Source organism: Aythya ferina (genome assembly GCF_964211825.1).
Source record: "Aythya ferina genome assembly, chromosome: 8".
NCBI classification, from domain to species: Eukaryota; Metazoa; Chordata; class Aves; order Anseriformes; family Anatidae; genus Aythya; species Aythya ferina.
The window spans coordinates 31353858-31370083 of NC_140304.1; the positions used below are offsets into that span (position 1 = coordinate 31353858).

Below are 16226 nucleotides of genomic sequence, written 5' to 3' on the forward strand. Positions count from 1 at the left end.
GAGGTGAATTTGCTTTGCTGATGTTAATTGCATTCCTCCCGGTTTTGTCTTCGCTAATTGTGTGCTTAAATTGCGCTGCTTGATTGCCTTCCAGAGCAGTTGCCGTTAGGTGTAGTCCCCTGGTTAAATCCCCTAACAAATTATAACACAATTTAATAAATAAGGATAAAACCCAAATTGTTAATAAATAAATAATGATGTGTATCCTCTCGGGGGATTAATTGATTAAAAGATGGAGAATTAGCCTCCTGTGCCTGCAGTCACCGTTGTGGTTTTTCAGTTCAGGTTTCAGCGGCTGCTCCTCTCCAAGAACCATCGTGGTGCTTGTGCCAGAGCCGACGCCATGCAGAAACACACGGCCGTGCTCGGGTCTGTTCCCCTCTTGGTGTCTGTGCTGCCCAGCACCCGAGGCAGCTCAGCCTACCCTTGCTCTAGCTAATGAGTTGAATTGGCAGATTAGAGGTTGTGCTTTTGCAATCCAGTTTGCAATGTACTTGGGAACATCTTGGGACCATCATCCAGCCTGGAGCCCTTCCCACTGATCTCTCAGCTGATGCGGGATGGCTGGGGAAGGTTTCCATCCCTCCCAGCCCGCTTCCCCACCCCCTGTCTTCACAGTCATAAATTACCACCACTAATTCCCAGTTCCTAGCTCCTCCGTGTGAACTTAAAGCAACGCTGCGTGAGTCCTGGGACCGTGCTCTGGAGCCGGTAGCTGCATAGGGCCGGGAGATGCTTGGGGTGTCCTGGAAGACGATCCCAGCACTTCTCCCCGCTAATCCCATTAGCTCGCCCTGGCCACTGTGTCAGGGCACCAGGAGCCCGGCTGCTGGGCTGGCCGCTGGCTCTAAGCCCCGCACACAATGAGTGGGTGACTTCAAAAAGGCTAAACGCAATTTGCATTTCCAAGCTCTCACAGCCAAGGTCTTCAGGAGGGGATGAAAGTGTCTTTTGTTAAGCCTAATGGCAGAGATGATTAAAAAAGCTGTGATTTTTCCCTATTAGCGACATCGTCTGATTCCGCTGTTATGCTTTTGGCAGCTGGGGGAGGATGAATTTGGGGGGAAAAAAAATACACGAAGGAACCTGTTGCCTACCCGGCTATGATCATACCTAGGGGTATTCCAATATCACTTACTAATATTTCCAATATCAATTATTTCCTAATTTGAGAGCTAAATAGGAGGGTCTGGGAAGAAATAAGAGAAATTATTCAATTTTCATTACATTTTCATTAAGCTTCTCCATTTGCCGCGGCCTCATCAGAGCTGAGGTGTCTGTTCAGAGAACAGGTATCTCCAAATATCTCCAACCAGATCCTCGCAGCGAGGAGGTAACGGGGCTGACTGACCCGCTGGAGGCATGTTGCAGCATCCACGTAAGCTCAAATCCTCCTCAAAGCATCCGTAGGGCCCTGCAGTGTGCAGCAGCGAGCTGCTGCTTATCTCTTCAACATAAGCAGTGACTGCTCTGGTCTGCAGAGGCTCAGTAATTTCCTTTCTTTGCTCTGTTTGAAGAATATTGGCAAATAATTTCACATCTGGATTTATGCATTAAATGTCTCCTAGAGTGTATAAAACAAAGCACCTAATGAAAGAAATCTGTCTATTTAACTCCTGTTTTAGCTTCGGTTCTGTTTTAGCAATAACTGTTACCGCGCTGGTGGGGGCTGAGGAAACATTTCCTATGGCAGGGTATCAGCGCGGGGAGGGGGTGATTCTTTGTATGCGCCTTTAATTCTGGCTCTGCTCGCCTGACTCTTCCTGCTGTGCTTATCACCATTAAGTATAAGTTTGGTTCGCAAATGGAAAACAGCATCTTAGCTGCCTTAAATAAATGTAACTTTATTTTTCCTGGCAGTTTCTGTTTTCTCTTCTGTGCAAGGCTGGGTATATTCCTGAATGTAGCCTCCTCCTTCCTGCAAAAAATAATGGCAGACAACATGATAATAACAAAATAATTCAGACAACATTCGTGCGTGTTCTTGCTAACCCAAAATGCCAGTACCTGATTTTGTGATGCAGCTGAAAACTCAGGCTGTTGTATATTCCTTATATTCACTTGGAAATCCTTTGCGAGCTACTGAAAACTACCTGCAGCACTGTGGGAATCCTTTAAGGTTAAAATCACCGTGGGCACAAAGCCCGGGCCGTGCCCTCTGCACTACCTAAAGACCATATAATCCCTTATCACAGGCTCTTAATGGAGGCGAGGGCGGCGTGCGGGCTCCCGCGCCGGGCGAGCAGCCCCAGAACGAATCGCCGGCTGCGAGACAAACGCGGCGAGCCCCTCGCCTCAGCCGCGGATAATGCGAGTGCCAGCTCCCCGGAGGGACATTCTGCTGCAAAATCGCATGTGAAACGTTTCGCTCTTTTGTGTTTATGATTGATTTCAGTGACGAGTATGAAGAGGATGGGTTTTGCCAGCCCTACCGGGGGATCGCTTGTGCGCGGTTTATTGGAAACCGGACCATTTATATGGAGTCTTTGCATATGCAAGGTGAAATAGAAAATCAGATTACAGGTGGGTTAAAAATGCACTTGCCTCTTTCCCAAGAAGCTTTTCCCCCAAAGCTGCTAAAGTTTCATAAACCGCAGTGCTATTTTTATGTGCTCTTTATCCTCTCTTGCTGTGAGCTCCCCATCAAAGCTTGCCTGGGACCCCTGCGTTGCGCAGTGTCAGGGGAGGGAGCTGTCTGGAGAGGGAAGATTTGAGCAGCCTCATGTCTCTGCTGGCCCACTTAACCCAAAGAAGCCACAAAACTGCTTTTCTGAGGAGCAGGGGCTGTGCATTTACAGCTCCTGGGAGTGGTTCAATGCCAGCTTGCCCTGGGCTGCTGTTACCCAAGCAGGTTTTAAACGTGCAATTTAAAAGCATGAAATTTTGACACGCCACTTGTGATGGTAGGAAAGCTGTCATTTTTCACAAAGGTACAGGTTTTGTCATTGGGCAGCCTGCAAGCACTTTATTTTCCACTTGTTGGGCCAAAAGCATCCAAATATTGTATGACTTCGTAAGCCATTATAAATTACTTGGGGAAAAAATGTATAATTGGGTTTGGGGTTTTGGTTAACATGCTTAACATTAGGCCAGTGTTGAAAACCAGATGTTTTTTCTCTGTCAGCGAAATCAGCATCGTTAATAACTTTTAATGTAATTAGTGCTGTGTATTTCTGCAAGGCCTGTTCGTCACCTGGCTGTCTGAAAAGAATAGTCGCAATGGGAAGGGAGGGATATACCGGGAAGGCGAGAGCACGGGAGCAAAATTCCCACCGGGTTCGGTAAAATCCTTTTGTATATTTTACAGCTGCCTTCACCATGATTGGCACTTCCAGCCATTTGTCGGATAAATGCTCCCAGTTTGCTATTCCTTCTCTCTGCCATTACGCCTTCCCCTACTGCGACGAGACTTCGCCGGCTCCGAAGCCACGAGACCTGTGCCGCGACGAGTGTGAAATCCTGGAGAACGTCCTGTGTCAGACTGAGTATATTTTTGCAAGATCTAATCCCATGATTCTGATGAGATTAAAGCTGCCCAACTGCGAGGATCTGCCCCAGCCAGATAGTCCCGAAGCCGTCAATTGCATCCGGATTGGGATTCCCATGGCAGATCCCATAAATAAAAGTAAGTGAAAACGGGTGCAGAAAATACCATGGTGGAGACCGTGAAGCTGCATGTGCCTCAGTGCTTGAGCTAGTGCTGGGCTTTGAAAGCACACAGGCACCGTGCTGTTGCCTTACTGTACTCCCACACTTCTTCCCTAGCCAGTCTTGAGTGGGCTGAAATTCAGAAATATTGTTTCAGTGATCCACTGACCTTGGTCTTTGGTCAGGCTGGGCTGCAGCCTGCTCCCAATCTTTATACATCTGAACAGGCAAATATAAAACGTGGCTCCCACAAACTCTCCACCTTCATATGAAAATAATGGCTGCGATTCAGATTCCCACTGTAGTTTTTACTTCTTTTGTGTATCTTATATTAAAAACGCTTGGCATAGGCTGTTTTCATTACAGAAGCATAAGCTTTAAATCCTCCCAGGAATGTGAATGCAAAGCAGGCCCCGCGTTGCAGCCGCAGCAAATTGGAAGCCCGTGCTCCTGAGCTGGCTTTGCCGGCCTCGGGCCAGCAGAAGCACACGGGGGGCTTGGTGCCCACCCCATCCGGCCGCCATCTGTCTAACCCCACCGACCCTTGCCTTGAACTTCTTTATTTTTCTTTTCAGATCACAAATGCTACAACAGCACAGGGGTGGACTACCGGGGCACGGTGAGCGTGACGCGGTCGGGGCGGCAGTGCCAGCCCTGGAACTCGCAGTACCCCCACACGCACACCTTCACCGCCATCAGGTACCCCGAGCTCAACGGGGGGCACTCCTACTGCCGCAACCCCGGGAACCAGAAGGACGCCCCGTGGTGCTTCACCTTGGACGAGAACTTCAAGTCCGAGCTTTGCGACGTGCCGGCCTGTGGTAATTGCTGCCTTTTTTAATGTCTCACTTTGAGAGAAAAAGGGAATTTGGCTCGCCCCCTCTGTACAGCCCTCCTGCAAACCCGGAGCCCGCAGGAGCTGTGTGCATGGTGTCTTTTTCGAATCCCTGAAAAGAGAGCTCTAGGAAAGGATAAATGCAGTGCTTGTAGCTGAAGCCACAGCATCCAGTGCAGGAAATCCCCCTGCTCTGGGGAGGCCTATGAGCACTTACTGCCCGTGCAGCTGGCGCAGGGCTGGCGTGAAAATATTTTACTAAGGAATACCTGAGCGCTCCCCAGGAGGTGGTGGGGCAGCACGAGCATCCCAGGCTTTCCAGGTTGCCATTCCGATCAGTGTGACTTCTTAATCCAAACGAAACAGGATCAGAGAAGTTGTGCTGCTGATGCTGATCCGCAAAGCAGTTAACAAAACATTCTACTTTTTGCTTGGTTTAGTAAGAACCATCTTAATGAATGCAAACATCACTTAACAGAGCTCAGGCCTTGTTTAAAAAATAGAAATGAGCTTGCCAGATGCTTTTAGCTGCCTTTGAGGTTGGTGTTTACCAAACTGCCTTGGCTGTATTTTGGTTTTTCAAAATGATCAAAAAATGAGATTCAGCTCACATTTTAGTTTGCTTTTTTGAGAGCTAGGGTAAGTGGATGGAAGACCTGAACAAATGGTTCCTAATTGTTTAACCTGCATTAAAAAACAGCAGTATCAATAGCGTGCCAAGAAAACATACAGCTCTTTGCGTGGTCATGCCAGAAATGTGTGCAGAAATGTTCTGGAAATCCACAGAAGAAAGTTTCACACAAAAATTTTATGTTGCCTCCAAATTGTGACAGTAACAGTACCTTTCCCCTTGGAAAGGAGATAGCTTTTGATGTTACTGTTCGATAGCCAGAACCAAATTGAATTATTTCTGGTTATGGTTATGAACATTCCTGCAGTGAGACATGTGCTGAGCCTGCTCCAAAGTCTTTTTCAATTAATGGAAAGATGGGAATCGATGCCAAAGTGGGATCTAAATTATGTTCTTAGTGAAAGAATGGATCGGGGAAAGGCAGACAGTTTGGGATATATCACATGCATCACAAACCCTCTCTAAAATTCATACATACTTTTCAGAGTGTTGTATCTCTTTTCATGCTATTTCAGTGCATATAAGTTCTTTTATTTTTCTTCTTAATTAGGCACAGTGACTGTACAAGAGTACTTTAAGCTATATAAACTGTTCCACAGCCTTGCTTCAGCCCTTCACTACAGAAACCTGGGTCTAGGCAGCAGTCAGCAAGACTCCCTGTAGGGTCTGGTCAGTGCTGGGCTCTCTGCTCCAGGAGCTGGTCTGGGCAAGGAAACCTGGCTCAGCCCCAGGTACATTGGGCAGCTCAGGCTGGGCAAGCTCAGGGGTCTCTGGTGCCACTGAGCTCACGGCGTGCCATGGCACTGTCAGTCTATGACCTTTCAGCCATGTGCAGTTCGTGTTTTCTCCGTTTTGTTTCCCACAGGGCATCGGGATAATTGGGTAGTTGAGAGCTGAGGAGGGGGAGCTGCTTCCAAGGGCTGCTCTGGATGGGCTCTGAGATCCCGGGACTGTTTTGGTCTTTTGATCTGGGATAGCTGGAAGCGGAACGCTTTTGGCCGTGTTGCAAAAGTCTCTGATTTGAACGTTTTACTAGATAATAAATGAGATAGGCTGGCTGGCTTGAGGAATTCCTAACAAGGGTTTTAATTACTTCTCACCATTGCCTTACATGGTACTCGCTGTACAGCCGAATTATATGGGATTGTTATTTTAAATACAGACAAATAGAACTATATCAGGTGAGCACTAATTTAATTGTTAAATGCCAATCTGCATATTAAAACCCAAATACCACATGGGACTTGCATTCTGCTGGTTTTGCACTGGCTGAAAGAGCCATTTCAGGCACAGTTTAATAAGTATTGTGCATTCGGCCTCACCAGGACATGCCTAGATGGGAAATGAATTTAATTGGGGTGGCTCCCAAGAAACCTATTAACCTAATGAGGCTTCATGGCAAGGGCTGCTACTTAATAAGAACAATAATTTCCTTTGACTGGAATAGCTCAGGTGATGAACTAGTGCCCAGGTCTCCGTCTGCCTCATGCTGCTGCTTTCTTTTCCTTTCTTCAACTGTATCCTTCCGTTGTCTCACAATCTGTAAGAGATTGGTGTCATAAAAGTTTGTCAACTTGCATATAGGAAGATTTGAAACATGGAGCAAGTCAAGAGTGAGGCTTGGCAAAGACAAATATGATAAGGTTTTGAAGGAGAGGGAAAGGCACTGCCTGTCTGTGCTAGAGGATGGCAACTCGTGGAAGACACCACTGATGACAGTGGAGTGGGGAAGGTAGAAGGGATGGCTTGGTCTTTACTCCCCTGGGCACAAGAGAGCCTCTCACCTGCTTGTGGCACAGGGATCTGTGCAGGCTGCTGGGTAGAGCCGGCTGTTCAATACAGATGGGGTGAGAGCACACCTCCCCTCGCAATTGAAAACCAGGTGGCACAACTTAGTTTAAAAAGAAGGGTCAAAAAGGAGCCCATGGGGGAGCAGGAGGATGGGGTGAGCCTGTCAGTAGAGAGGGTCTACGTAAAGTGGCTTCCAGAAACATTTGAACTTTGTTTCTGTCACCATTTGAGCCAAACCAAGCTTCAGACTGTGTGTGTGTATAATGAAGTGCATGAAGGATATCTGTGTGGGCCATTAAGCATTTCTACAAATGCAGCTTGGAAAACACAGACAAACAAACTGGAATGACCCTGCATGAAGAACAAAACAGTCCCTGTCCTGCCAGAATCTGCCCGGCCTGATTTTGCTGCAGATTTCCAGCACCTCTCTCAAAACAAGTGGGCAGCAGCAGCCCGTCCCGCAGCTCCAGGTGATCTTCAAAGTTCCTGGGGTGCCCTGCAGTGGGTGTGTTAACCCGAGTGTAATTACACCCTCAGTTTTTGGATGCTGCTGGGGAATACCAGAGCAAAGCAAGCTTCAGTGGCCTCGTGCTATGAGCTGTGTGCTTGGACAGCATCTTTGTCAACACAGGCAGGTGCTGCATGAATGCAAGGGTGTTATCTCCTTCCCAAAGCCTCTCCCCTACCACACCTTTCCCCTAAGCAACAAGCTCTGTGAACCCACAGATAGCTGGAGAGAGCTGAGTGTCGGATGTCCTTGCTGGGCAGTGGTGGAAGAGGGTTTCATACTTCTAAAATTAATCACTCACTCCCTAGCTGTGAAGAAAGCTGTATGCAGAGGGAGCAAATACTGCAGCTAGTGTTGGCACTCTGGAAAATAAACTGGCATCCCAACCTCTTCCAGATCCTTGTTTTTTACAGGTTTTATCCACGATGTAGCTTTTCTTTCAGCTGTCCCTGCTGCATCCTTTGAGAAGTGCTAGCTGTTGAGAATAGGAGGCTGGAGATAATAAATGGGGGGTGAAACTGTCCCTTTTAACAGCTGCCCATAATCCCAGGGGAGTCTTTCCTCCATAAGATATTCTAGAAATTATTTTTCCTGTGGACCTCTATTAGACCATTACTTCATTTCCCCCAAGCAATAGCCACGTAGTGGTATCCAGCTATTTCATAACTATAAGTAGGTTTGAACTGACACGCTGCAGTGAAATTGTTCCTGGCCTTGTTGGTGTATCTTCCATTCTGTGTTCCTACAGAAACAGTACTCAACAAAATGAATTTCTCTGTTATTATTCAAGAAGGTGGCTTGCAGTAGTGTTACCTGGATGCTTTATTCCTCTTAATACTTCTAGTTGACCCAGGGGTGTATTTAACTGCATGGATACTTCACTCATTGTTTGGTTTTTTTTTCCCTTGAACCAGATTCTAAGGATTCCAAGGAAAAGAATAAAATGGAAATCCTATATATCCTGGTGCCGAGTGTCACTATTCCCCTGGCCATAGCCTTGCTCTTCTTCTTCATCTGTATCTGTCGCAACAACCAGAAGTCATCCTCCCCTCCAGTTCAAAGACAGCCTAAACATGTAAGAGGACAAAACGTGGAGATGTCAATGCTCAATGCCTATAAACCAAAGGTAAGCCTGCAGCTCATTTCTGCTTCCATGTTTGCTGCCTCTAAGGGCAGGGAGTGAAATCCTTTATTGATTGAGCGCTGAAATGTTAAGCTGATTTCCAACTTAAGGTTTCTGCTGGTGCCTTTTTTTCTTGGGAGGACTTTTCTTGTCAGCAGCACAGCAAGTGTCATGCTGGGCTTAATTCCTACACGTCCATGTGTCTGCATATATAGAAGCTGGAACTTTTAGTGGTAAAAAAGGCAGCCCATTCCTGAAGTACCTCTAGATTACTTATCTTATTTGGAAGCCTTTTTTTAAGTCAGAAAGTAGTATAGATATGATTCAGCATTTTCTCAAGAGAGTTTTTTCCTGGATCTGCTATAATCATGCACCACCTTCACTCAGCTGAAATCACTTTGGAAAGATTTGTTCCTTGTTTTTTCAGCCCATTTCAGGCTTACCTGATTTCTCAGTTAAAAGAGAAATTAGCACAACACAGCCCAAGGATCTACCTCTAGCTGGCCAGCACAGCTGGTGCAGAGCTGCTCTTGTTGCTGCTGTTGTTTTGCTTCAGTCTACTCCCTGGTTCATGAAGCGTTTTTAAAATCATTTCAGATTGAAGCATGATTAACCATGAGCTTCTTGCTTATGGGCTGGGCAGCCAATTTGCAAACCTGTAGCTATCACCCACTGCAGGGCTGTAAATGCCTTCTGCCACCTACAGGCAGAATAATGCCCTGGAAAGATTATTTAATTGTCCTGTTTTGCACACAATGCCAATTCTTCAACAACTTGGTGGAGATTGTTCTTTTTTTTGAAGCATTTCAGAGTGAAAATCAACATGTACAAATAACTAGAATAGAAACACAGTGAAGTGTGGCATCTGAAACAGTCAGACGTGCCTTTGGGCAAGATGTTATTTTTGTGGGAAAATGACATAGTAAAATTAACTAAATTTGATTTTTATTGGCGCTTCAGCCATGTGAACTCTAAGCACTGATTCTTCAAACTTTGCTGTTTTTTTTTTTTCAAGTATTGCTGTTGTAGGTGTTCTTTCTACAGTGTGGAGGTTGCTACTAGGCATTAGGAAAGGTTGCACTTGTAGTTCGGAAGCTGTGTTCTCCATCTCTGTATAAGTTCAGGAGTGGTTTGCTTCTTAAGTTCTATAAAGGAGCTATGGGCTGCCACCACTGCTTGCTCTTAAACGTCAGATTTATAGAATTAGATTGTAAAGAGTTAATTGTGGCAGGCCAGGGAAAATTACTTCAGTCACTGCATCCCACAAGGTGCAGGGAATGTGGTACAAGGGGTAGGGGATGGATGGAGCTGTGCCACCCAGCACGAGGTGCTTTTTTGGGGGTGCTGCCCCGTGTCTGTAGAGTTGCAGGCTCAGAGCAGTCAGGATAAACACAGAAGGTTGTTGCAGAGGAAAATTCCAGCTCACCACCCACTCACTGAAAGTGTAGAAGACTCTTTTAAGTCAATGATAAAAGTAAACCCACAGCGTGGCTCTGCTGGAGAACGCGGTGCTGATTTTGCCCTTTAGTAATACAAAGTGCATGCAGAGATGTTTTTATATAGCATATTGCTAAACTCTTTGTTTTAAACAGTTGCGGACATTGGGACTGCAGGACTGCTCTGTGGGGTTGGGGTAGACAGAGGGCTTGGTCCATTGGTGTATTCTACCTCCTCAGCCCCAAGACACACACGAACCCAGTGACTTTATCTTGGTTTTCCCTTTGATGTTCTTAATTTCAGCTTCCATGTACAGCTTAGAGCAGCTGAAAATGCTTAATACATGCTTAAAAACAAAACATGTGCTTAGTAACAGAATGTAGGTAATAGTACCAGAACCATTTAATTTGGTAAGTGTCAAAATACATCTTGCGTCCAACCACCATAGAATATTTTGATAAATTTGGACTTGCTTCTTGGTTCCCCTTCTAAGGTAGTCTGATAAATTCACAGCTGAACAGGAGATAAAGGGAATGTCAGCATCATTTTAACTAGGTCACGATTTCCACCTAGGCTGCCGACACACTGATGCCTTATGCACACCACATAGGGAAGCAACTTACTCAGAAGTGTTTTGCAAATATAGACCAGACTGTTTTCTTTTGATGTTTAAAGTCATATGCTGCAAAAAGCTTTCTGTTTTATTTATGCTAATTCTCTATTTTCCTACTGGAAACCCAACCCGCCCTGTTTCAAATGTTTTGATTGCTTTTCAAACAAAATTTGAAAAGAAAGGAAGTAGAATCCTATTTTTAAATACGGTATTCAGTATTAATGTCAACTTTGGGTAAAAACACTCTTAAAGCTTTAAGCTCCAAGTGAGGTAGATGTGTGTTTGCTCGTACAAATAAAAATGTTAGCATTTCATCCAAGAGCCTGTTTCAGTTTTAAGGGATTTTAATTGCCCTCAAAAAATATAATAAACCGAGCTTGTCCTGTCATTCACCTAATGGAAGGAGCCGATAAAGAGATAGAGGCGGTGGGCTTCGCTCTTTCTGCTCTTCCTTTGTACTCGGTTTACTTTGGCGTGCTGCCTCATATGTATTTTACACTTCTTTACATTTTGTACACCGATGTATGACAAATACTTGTCAAACAAAAACTAAGCAGATTTATAACCGCTTAACTTGAAATGAGCCCTTCCTGCCAAAACTTTATGACTTCATTTTCTTTCATAGTTTTCCACTATGTTGGTTCAAACAGACAAACCCTGCCTGAGGTCAGACAGAGGTCATTTCACTTTCATTACTAAAATATAATTTACAATATGCCAGACCTAAACAAGTTTTAGCCTAAAGGATTTGTATAATATAAACCATCTGTTCCTCAACAATATAGCTAATTTCCTGCCATCACCGTACAGTCTACTGGCTGCCTGCTTAAATGGCTTTATGATGATGATGATTATTATTATTTATGCAGTATTTGTCTAAAAATTGAAAGTGGTCAATATAATTAGAATTCATTTCTTCTAAAATGCCACTTTTTAATGATTTTTCTAATACGTCAGCTTTCCTCTATTGTCGCTGTAAAGCTGCAGCTATATTTCAGGAAGGCAAATGCTAATGTTTACACTGTTTTATGAAATGTAGGTCCCAAACTCATTAGTCTTAAATTACTACCCATGGCTATATGGAAGATCCTAAATGACTGGCTTTGTGTGTAGGTGTTAACAGTAAGTGTGGAAGTTGGTGTCTGAATGTCAATGCAAGTTCTTTATGGTCTAAGAGTGAAGAACAACAGAGTTTTAAAAAATTTAGCCTTTCTTCTTCAACCAGTATCTCATTTTTCCAGCTGACTCTGTCCAGCATGTTTGAGATTGAACATTCAGTCAAGTGTGAACAGAAAGAGTCTTTATTGTACATTGAAGGGTTAATAGCAAAGTCAAGGAAGAATTGGCTACAAGAACATAGCTTTAAAAGAAAAAAAGGGTTTCTGCTAAAACTTTAGGCGCGGGCCCAGAAAGCACTTCAGCATGCACTTAACTTAAAGTATGTGAATTGACTCAATTCCTGAAATCAGTCAGATTCAGTTTCAAGTATATAAATGCCCAAGCCCAAGTATATAAATGCTTTTGCTGAAATGCTGATGGTTCCTGCGTATATTTATATCTAACACATACTACTTTTATCTGATCTTGTGCAGAGGGTAAAAAGTAATTCTAAATTTAGTTTTGGAGCAGAGTACAGAGTAAGATTAAGCATTTTTCAGACCTGAACTGTGCAGATGTTGGGATACTGGTGTTAGGATACTGAACTGGGGCTGCTGCATTAGTGCCTATCTCTCACAGGTTCCCTGCCACGTGGGTGTGCAGCCCCAGGAGCTCTCGTATAGGTTTGCAGGGCTTTCAGACGTCTTGTGTGAAAAGATCTTTTATTTAAAAAACACGTGTTCAGCTCTGTTTTTCTAACACCTTTTTACTGTCATTTCTTTCCCAGAGTAAGGCTAAGGAGTTGCCTCTTTCTGCTGTGCGCTTCATGGAAGAACTTGGTGAATGTGCTTTTGGCAAAATCTACAAGGGACATCTCTACCTTCCAGGCATGGATCACGCTCAACTTGTTGCTATCAAGACTCTGAAAGACTTTAACAACCCCCAGCAGTGGGCAGAGTTCCAGCAAGAAGCATCTCTCATGGCTGAGCTCCATCACCCTAACATTGTTTGCCTCTTAGGTGTTGTGACCCAGGAACAACCTGTCTGCATGCTCTTCGAGTACATGAACCAAGGAGACCTGCACGAGTTCCTCATCATGCGATCGCCACATTCAGATGTTGGGTGTAGCAGTGACGAGGACGGGACAGTAAAATCCAGCCTGGACCACGGGGATTTCCTACATATTGCAGTCCAGATTGCAGCGGGGATGGAGTACTTATCAAGTCATTTTTTTGTCCATAAAGATCTTGCTACTAGGAACATTTTAATTGGAGAACAACTTCATGTGAAAATTTCTGACCTTGGACTCTCAAGAGAAATCTACTCAGCAGATTATTACAGAGTTCAAAACAAATCTCTCTTGCCAATTCGCTGGATGCCACCAGAGGCCATTATGTACGGCAAATTCTCTTCTGATTCAGATATTTGGTCATTTGGAGTCGTTTTATGGGAGATATTCAGCTTTGGACTTCAACCGTATTATGGATTTAGTAATCAAGAAGTCATCGAGATGATCAGGAAAAGACAGCTGCTGCCGTGCTCTGAAGACTGTCCTCCTAGAATGTATAGCCTGATGACAGAGTGCTGGCATGATCTGCCATCTCGGAGGCCACGATTTAAAGAAATCCATGCCAGGCTGCGCTCCTGGGAGGGCCTTTCAAGTCACACTAGTTCTACCACCCCCTCAGGTGGGAATGCCACCACGCAAACAACTTCCCTCAGTGCAAGTCCAGTGAGTAACCTAAGTAATCCTAGGTACCCTAACTACATGTTTCCAGCCCAAGGTATACCACAAGGCCAAATTGCCGGGTTCATAGGACCACCAATACCTCAAAACCAACGATATATTCCGATCAATGGGTACCCGATTCCACCAGGATATGCTGCTTTCCCAGCTGCCCACTATCAGCCGCAAGGTCCACCCCGGGTGATCCAGCACTGCCCTCCTCCAAAGAGTCGCTCTCCCAGCAGTGCCAGTGGGTCGACCAGCACAGGTCACGTCACTAGTTTGCCATCTTCAGGATCCAACCAGGAAGCAAATATCCCTTTGCTATCTCATATGTCAATTCCTAGTCATCCGGGAGGGATCGGTATAACAGTTTTTGGAAACAAAACTCAAAAACCGTACAAAATAGACTCTAAGCAGTCTTCCCTTTTAGGAGACTCCAGCATCCATGGACCTAACGAATCTATGATTTCAGCTGAATTGTAAATAAGCGAGGCCTTTGTAAATATAACTATTTACAATACAAACTAGAATGTCGTAGAAAAGATTTATATTCAAATATTTTATTAAAAGATTCTTCTGGTTGTTTAACAGACATTGCAGCAAGTATCTTCTGTGAAGTTTAACTGCTTAACAGGATGGGCAGACTCAACCAGACAAAGATCATTGTGGTATGAATACCCAGCTTTGTGAATGGACTCATTGTTTCGTTAAGTGCCACCGACAACTCAAAAAGGGGAGGGGGAGATTTTTTAGAATAAAAACATTTTATCATATGCTTTTTCACAGCTTTCTTAAGCATCTGATGTGGTTTAAATCACAGAAACTTTTTTATACTGAAAACATATTTTAATATTTGTCTCTTTTTTAGGAGATGCAAATATTCGGCGATTTACTGGGTGTGCAATTTCAGTTCCAATAGCTAGTTAAAATATTTGTAAATTTTGCAGTCAAGGATTATGTTTCAAGTATGTGATCTGAGAGCTGAATAATTTACTTCAGGTAGGATTTTGGTCTTTTGTTAAGTTGGGAGTCTGAGTTCAGATTCAGACCAAAAAAGTCTTTTTATATGACAGCACAATAGTTTGAGTTACCGACTTGCAGTCTACAAAAATCATCCGATATTGGCTGCTAAAGATGGCTGGAGTTGTAAGAAATTGCCTTAAAGGAAATGAAATTAAAGTATTTTAATTTCAGAACCTGGATCAACTTATTCAAAGATAACATTTCATAATTTTTATACGTAGTTAAAGTGGAAATTTTATATCCTTTTGTTGCTATGCAACTGTTTAATGGAAAGGCTCCAAACCACAATTTTATATATGACAATCAGTTTTCCCAGGAATATTTATTGTTTCAGATCGATACGTAATTTCAGTGATTATGACTCCAGTAACCCCAAAGAAGGGAAACTCACATTCCATCAGGCAGCAAATCCATTGATAGCAATTTAGTCTATCAATTCTAATAATGTGAATTAGTGTTAATTTTCATCCTAGAAATATCACTTGTGTAATTACTAAAGTTCATTCAGGTATAAGCAATCTAGATTATTCATTTGAAACCACTTTAATGAGTTACAAAAGTGCTGTGTACATTATGGTTTTTCACACTCTCTTTTGTACTGAATAGTATTTTTTATTGTACACAATGAAAACAATCTTTTGCTCAGTTGACAATGTTGTATAATATGACTTTATTTTTATCTTTTGCACAAAAGTGTGATGGTGTTTTGTACAGCAGAAGTGAAAATACATCTCTGCATTTTATATCTTGGTCTGTTTCTTTTTATTTTTAACCTGATGTAGATGTTCTTGAAATATATTATGGTGATATTCAGCCACTACCTTATACAAATATTTTTCTTTATTTTCACTGCATGCATTTAATCACTGTATTACTTGATGATTGTTTTATTAATTATGGGCATTTCAATTAGGCAAGCATGAAAATGTAATTACAAAGGCTATTTTATAATTAAGATATGTGCATTTTTGTATTTCACATGCCAGAGATGATATTAAACACTGATTATTTTATGCTGCTGTTTATTAAAACATTGTTTTAATGTAAATACATCAGTATTTCCTCCATCTTGGCAAAAGATATTTGAAAAATTTAGTATTTGACAGAGAGCTAATATCTGCTCACGTAGCTCTGGTAGGGAGTCTGCTGAGAGGCTCCCTTGAAGAAGACATGAGAGTTTTGAAAATAATAGTTGCAGACAGGTTACTCAGGCTTAGCTGAACACTTGATTGTGCACGTATTTGCAGAGCACCCAGAAGAAGTTTTTGCTCTCTTTGCTGTGCTCTCGTAGGTGCAGTTTAGCTCAGTACCGAGCACTGCCCTTTCAGCTCCTTGCTTAGGTTTTACGTCCTGGTGCCTGTGAGCTGTTGTGTTGTGTTGTATTGCAGCGGCAGCCAGAGTCCAAATGTCTCCATTGCATAAGCTTGAAACTAGTTACAGGTTAAGAACAATCAGTAATTAAACAGCAAGGGCTTTTCTGACTTCTGAGATACTTCAAGCATCTAAGATGTCACCTTCCATGTGGATCAAAGTTAGATCTGTTGTGAAAATATGTTACATGTTAGGTAGAACTCAATTCTGAAGATTCAGACAATAATTACATCTTACTAACTTTTATATCTGCATCAGGTTACGAGACTTTCAGATGCTAAAAACTTAGTTTTGAGCAGAGATGTTTTACAGGTCTGGATGAGATGTTTTCTCTCTGAGCTGCAGCTGTTAAGTAACTAGTGGCTAGGGAATTGCTTTCACACTCATTTACACACACAGTTTTGTAGGACTCACTTGGT

The 16226-nt window shown here is 43.3% G+C and overlaps 1 protein-coding gene across 8 annotated transcripts in view; it reads left to right on the forward strand.

Moving 5' to 3' along the window:
• ROR1 (receptor tyrosine kinase like orphan receptor 1) overlaps positions 1-15484 on the forward strand; it is a 152667-nt gene extending 137183 nt beyond the window's left edge. For all 8 annotated transcript variants that reach the window (XM_084527071.1, XM_084527068.1, XM_084527070.1 and 5 more), the window contains 5 exons: positions 2396-2523; positions 3308-3625; positions 4224-4469; positions 8328-8539; positions 12472-15484. In XM_084527071.1, the coding sequence (XP_084383197.1) occupies positions 2396-2523; positions 3308-3625; positions 4224-4469; positions 8328-8539; positions 12472-13896 (2329 nt within the window). In that variant the 3' untranslated portion in view covers positions 13897-15484. The remainder of the gene's footprint in view (positions 1-2395; positions 2524-3307; positions 3626-4223; positions 4470-8327; positions 8540-12471) is intronic.
• Positions 15485-16226: the final 742 nt, after the last annotated feature.